This window comes from Nothoprocta perdicaria, unplaced genomic scaffold, assembly GCF_003342845.1.
Source record: "Nothoprocta perdicaria isolate Ctin4 unplaced genomic scaffold, notPer1 scaffold_97, whole genome shotgun sequence".
Taxonomy (NCBI): Eukaryota; Metazoa; Chordata; class Aves; order Tinamiformes; family Tinamidae; genus Nothoprocta; species Nothoprocta perdicaria.
In genome coordinates, this window is record NW_020456276.1 from 1,570,093 (window position 1) to 1,575,451 (window position 5,359).

The window sequence follows — 5,359 nt, forward strand, 5'->3', positions numbered from 1 at the left end:
AGCGCGGAGCCGCGCGGCGAGGCGCCGCCGAGCCGAAGGGCCCGCGCGGGGAGCGGGGAGCCGCCCCCGAGGCGGCCGCCGGCGACGCGCGGGCCTCGGCCCGGGAGGGCGGCTCGGACTCGGAAGCGGAGCGGGAGCTTCGCCCCTCGCGCAGGCCCGCGTGCGCCAACAAGCTCATAGACTACATCATCGGCGGCGCCTCCGGCGGGGAGGAGAGCGCCGACGACGAGGAAGGCTGGGGTGAGGATGAGGAGGATGACGATGGGTTCGACAGCGAAGGGCCCTTGTCCGATTCGGATGCTGGGAGCCAGCACGGGGAGCGATTGCACCTCTGGAAGTCCTTCTTCAGCCCGGATCCTTACAACCCGCAGAACTTCACGGCCACCATGCAGACAGCGTCCAGGGAGCCCGGAGAGGACGTGCCCTGTGGCTCTGATGGTGAAGAGGAGGAGGAGGAGGAGGAGGAGGAGGAGGAGGAAGAGCAGGATTCATGGGCAGAGGGGTCTTCAGGCTCTCCTGACCCGAGCTGTGAAGAGGACGACGAGTGGGAGTGCAGTAGTGCGGATGAGGCGGAAAATTTGAAACTTTGGAATTCGTTCTGTACCTCAGATGATCCGTATAATCCTTTTAATTTCAAAGCCCCCTTCCAGACGGCAGCAAAAACAGGGAAACCCGATTTAAAGGGAACGGAGAGGCCAAGTTTGGTGCCTTCCGAGTGTGGTCTCTTGACTGTCTGTGCGGTACAGCTGGAAATGCAGCCCTGCGGCATCGCAGGGCCCGGGCAGCAGGACCTTCCTTCTCCTGCGAAATGTGGATCTTCCAAGAGAAAAAAGGTACTCCCAGCTCTCAGGTTTTTGCATTTGGGGAAGGCTTTGAAAGAAATAAGACGAGTGCCAAGTGACGTGAGCGGTGAGGTGGTTTGTGCCAGGGTCCCGGCCGTGGTGGCCGGTGGGTTGTGCCCACGTTGCTTGGCTGAACTCGCTCTGTTGCATCCATCTTACATGATGGCAGGCTTGGTAATTCAGTGGTATCAACCAGAAAACTTAATTCTCCTTCGATTCTCATTTTTAAAGCATAAATCTTCATTCTGTACTTATTATACTGTAGTTTTCCTTGTCTGAGAAACAAATGAGAAGTATGCGAGCGATGCTTGATTTTCCCCTGGAAAGAACCCTTTGGGTTATGAATCATGCTGATAAAATATAGTGGGACCTTTATGTGTGTAGTATAATTGAGGCTTTAAACGTTTAATTGTAAATATGTAGACCTCTAACGAGCCAGCTTGAGTGCTTGCCTGCAGCTATGTGGCTTTTGGGGACAGGAGGGACTGTGCTGGGTTAGCACGCACTGCAATAAGTCATTAAAGCTTTATATTTGTGCTGCTGTGTCTGGTTAAGTGATTGCTCCTTGCACTCCGAGCCTGAACGATTTAACAGATGAGCCCCTGTGCTTCCCTTTATTTGGAGAATACTCCAAATTGAGCTGTTTTTGTGAGAGGAATTTGGTAATTTAGAAAAAGTCCGAAATGCTGCAACTTAGCTGATGAACCTAGGGAAACAGGAGCTTACAGCAGAGTTTAAATCTGGACTACTGTTGTTTGTAGTGGTAGTTTTTTTTGGCCCCCCTGCTTTCAAAGTGTCCCGACAGCTGCGTGGTCTTTCTGGTGGCACCACCAAAGAGCAGTGCTCAAGATGCAATATTTAGCATGATGTTACAAGCTGCAGTAATTGCACTCAAGGGCATCTTAGCCTGATGTAAAGAGAATGAAAGGCAGCAAGTCGCAGGGGGACGGGCTGATGTAAGAGCCGTGTGTGCTCTGAAAGCAGATGCTAATTAGACCTATCTGAGCAAAAAAAAAAAATCAGATATTAGACCTAAACTGAGCAAAGATGCTGGGCAAGGATTGAGATTTGCAAAGAAATCACCACCTCACCCATCCAGTCAAGGCTCTTTGCTATATGTCACCCTGCAATCAAGCAGCAACCTTTTTAAAGCCCTCCAACCTGGGAGTGTTCTGGTTCACTTAGGAGTCAGTGAATGTAGTAAAACTGCTCGAGGAGCACAGGGAGTCTGCTGAGCCATAGAACTGAATTAAAAGCAAAGCTTGTAATTATGACTTGTCTGATTTAAAAGTTAACTTTATATTAACTCAGTATTGTTTTTAAGCTTGCCATGTGTAACTGCCCAGACAACCTGTATGCACGTAAGTTCTCCGGAATTTCATCCCAGCTCCGAACGTGCTGATTTGTTGCAGTCACGTAGGAATGAGTGTTGCTTCCTTGAATGTGACATCCCTTTCTGGGTGCCAGGCTGACTCACACTATTACTCATTTGTGTTCATTCTGTGGAACAATGCTTTAATTTTTTTTTAAAGGAGGCTTCACTAATTAGACCTTAGCAGGTAACATATTCTTAGCTTTAAGTCAGCGTTCTGGCTGATCCTAATGAGTAACCTTGATTAAGGGTGTATGTGTAACGCAAGCGGGGTCTGTGATTTCACACTTGGGTTTGGAACATTGTGTGATCTTCTCTTTGCTTAACGAGTCCTCTCTTTAAACACGAGAAATAATGATATGTGCAGATAAGACTGAGCTTTTTTTGCATGTATCTTTGCTCAATTCCTTAATCCTTATGTCTTCCAGGTAACCTTCCTCGAGAAAGTTACGGAGTATTATATAAGCAGTGAGGAGGATCGTAAAGGACCCTGGGAAGAACTCGCTCGAGACGGATGCAGGTTCCAGAAACGTATCCAAGAAACAGAAGATGCCATAGGATACTGCTTAATGCCAGAGCATAGACAAAAAGTATTTAACAGACTCCAAGAAACCTCCTACAAGAGGCTCGAGCTCGTCTAGCACCTTAAAAGCTGTGGTAGTTGTATGACCCTAAGCACTCATGAAAAACGACACGTGGCAGCTGCCTGTGGTTGGAAATGGGGAGGGGGAAGTGGGATTTTAACACTTTGTCCCAATTTAATATTCAGTGAATTTACCAATGTGTGTCCCATTTTTGGTATCTAAACAAAACCCGAGTCTCATGGAGGGGAAAGCGGGGTATAATTGCATTCCTTTTAAGTAGCACTTGAGAACTGGACTGCTTTAGATTAAGTTCATTCCAAAAAATGCCTTGTCTGCCGTATTTGGAGAAGTGGTGGCTATTAAGTTGGAATTTTGCACTTTGAAAAAGCAAACCTATTTTGAAGGAAATATTTATGGGCCTCAAAACCCAGTTACTGCAGTTTTGATTTAAAGTTTGAAAATGTGTGCTGTGTTCTTGTGTTTCTCTGTTTTCTTCAACTTGTAAAAAAGACACCTTGAACCTTGTTTCTCTTAATGTTCAATTTATTGTGCAAAGATACTTTTTTTTCACTTCTTTTGAGATCCTAATTTTGCATGTACCTGGTGTTCAAGTGTTTATGTAGCATAAACTGATGTCTTAATATTTCAGTCGCGAACACTGGGGGGTTCAGGTGAACTCTGGTGCATTACGAGCCCTTTGGTTTATTTTTATTTAAGTAATATCCTTGCCTGGTTCCGCTCCAGAGGCTGTTGGCTGCTTGTGCACCAAGGCTGTTGCTTTCAGGACACTGCAAGGCCTCATCCTCATAAGTAATGGGAATTTCAAGGCGTGTGTGAAACTATGGGTGATAATCTGAGCTTAGCTGTAGCCCCACATAGGGAACCAACTCTTAGTTCTTTACTTGCTCTTAAAGTAGCTTCATAGTGATTGATTCTGGTTTTTGCAAATGGATTCAAAAGGAGGATTTTTCATATTTTTGGTATCCAGTGTGCTTGCTGTGGCACTTCTAAGGGGAGTTATCTTTGACTTAGGGAAATCTAAAAGAACAAATTCCTGTGTTCTTTACCAAAAGCCAGTATTAATACTTCATGTGTCTGCACACATTCAACTGCTACCAAAATAACGTTTCACATTTTGGGTCTGGATGTTGAGAGGTCCTTGGCAGAAGAAAAACACTCCTTATTTGTGTTCCAAACTTAAAATATTTAGTGGTGTTTCAGGCAAAAATGTGGCTCATGGGTAAAAATAGTTGTTGTTACCTGTGGTAAAATAGGTCAGACTTCTGTCTGCCAGCTCTGCTGGTTTCTGTGATCTTGGAGAACTCCAAGGCACTGAAGCTGCTGCTTTGGTTGCTCCAGGTAGCTCAGTTTACTAGTGTGTGTAAGAAGCCTTAGAATGACATAAATAAACATGCAGATGCTGATGGTGCTGTTGGCAGTGGCTAGGAAGAGGCTACAGCTGCAACTGAACACAGACATAAACCAGATTAAAAGCTGCTGCTTCCCAAAGTGCTGCTGATATCAAAGAAATCCCATTTTCAGCCTGTAGTGAACTGAGGACCCTGCTCTTCCACCTGTGAATAAACCCTCCTGATATTGATAGAAACCTGTCTGCCTGGGTAAGCGTTTTCTCCCTGTCCCAGTGTTTTCCAAGTGTCAGATTTCAGGTGCTAGAAATTATTCTCACACTAACTTCATGATAAAGCCACTTAAAAATAAGGTTTTGTCACCGTTTTTCCCTAAACTGTATTTGAAAATGGTCGTGCAGGATGTGCACGTGTGTAAGTGGCTTTGAGTGAGGCAGCAAAATTAACACTTCTTAAACTTTAAATCAAAACTGTAACTATCAGATTTTATTTTTGTATGATTTAGAGAGAAAGTTAGAAAACCTTCAACATTGGCTTTATACAGATTTTAATTGATTTGTGTCGCATTTGTTGGGTTTTTATATCTAAAGTTATATTTCTGTATATAAAACTATTCAGAACTAATCTGTAAATTGTAATAAAGATATTTGCAAGATAAGAAGTTGTTCTTCCTTCAGAGAAGATACCGGGGATGTATTGGGTAACTTTATGAAGCGTCATTCACAAATAAGCATCAGGCCAGGTTGAGAAAATTAGGATGTTTTTGTCAGATTTGGGTTAAAGAGCAGCACTTAGTCATTTAGAAACAGGCTTAACTTTGAACTTGCTTGTGAACCAGTAAAGCTGCAGGGTTGTACTCATTAATTCCGCTTTTAAAATACAAAGCAAATCATGCAAAGGGCAATTGCTCATCCTGCAATTAGGAACTTTGCTCTAGGCAGTTGTTTTAATTGAACCTGGGTGTTGCAGATTCGGTTTAGTTTGCTCACTGGTTAGTTAGCTGTTTATGTGTGAGCATTAGTCCGGTTTTGAAGGGTTCCAGGGTTGGTTTTGAAGTGCTTTTGGGTTTCTGTCCCTAAATAGATCGGAGGGGTGGTGTTTGCTAAATAGAAATGACCTCAAGGGTGCTGAGTGTCTGGTCTTTAATTATGGAAGAGCTGGGAGCGCCTTGCTGTAGTTTGCATTATAACCCTG

At 44.5% G+C, this 5,359-nt stretch overlaps 1 protein-coding gene across 1 annotated transcript in view; it reads left to right on the forward strand.

Moving 5' to 3' along the window:
- PPP1R15B (protein phosphatase 1 regulatory subunit 15B) overlaps positions 1–4,671 on the forward strand; it is a 5,837-nt gene extending 1,166 nt beyond the window's left edge. The window contains exons 2-3 of the mRNA XM_026053079.1: positions 3–833; positions 2,643–4,671. Of these exons, the coding sequence (XP_025908864.1) occupies positions 3–833; positions 2,643–2,855 (1,044 nt within the window). The 3' untranslated portion in view covers positions 2,856–4,671. The remainder of the gene's footprint in view (positions 1–2; positions 834–2,642) is intronic.
- Positions 4,672–5,359: the final 688 nt, after the last annotated feature.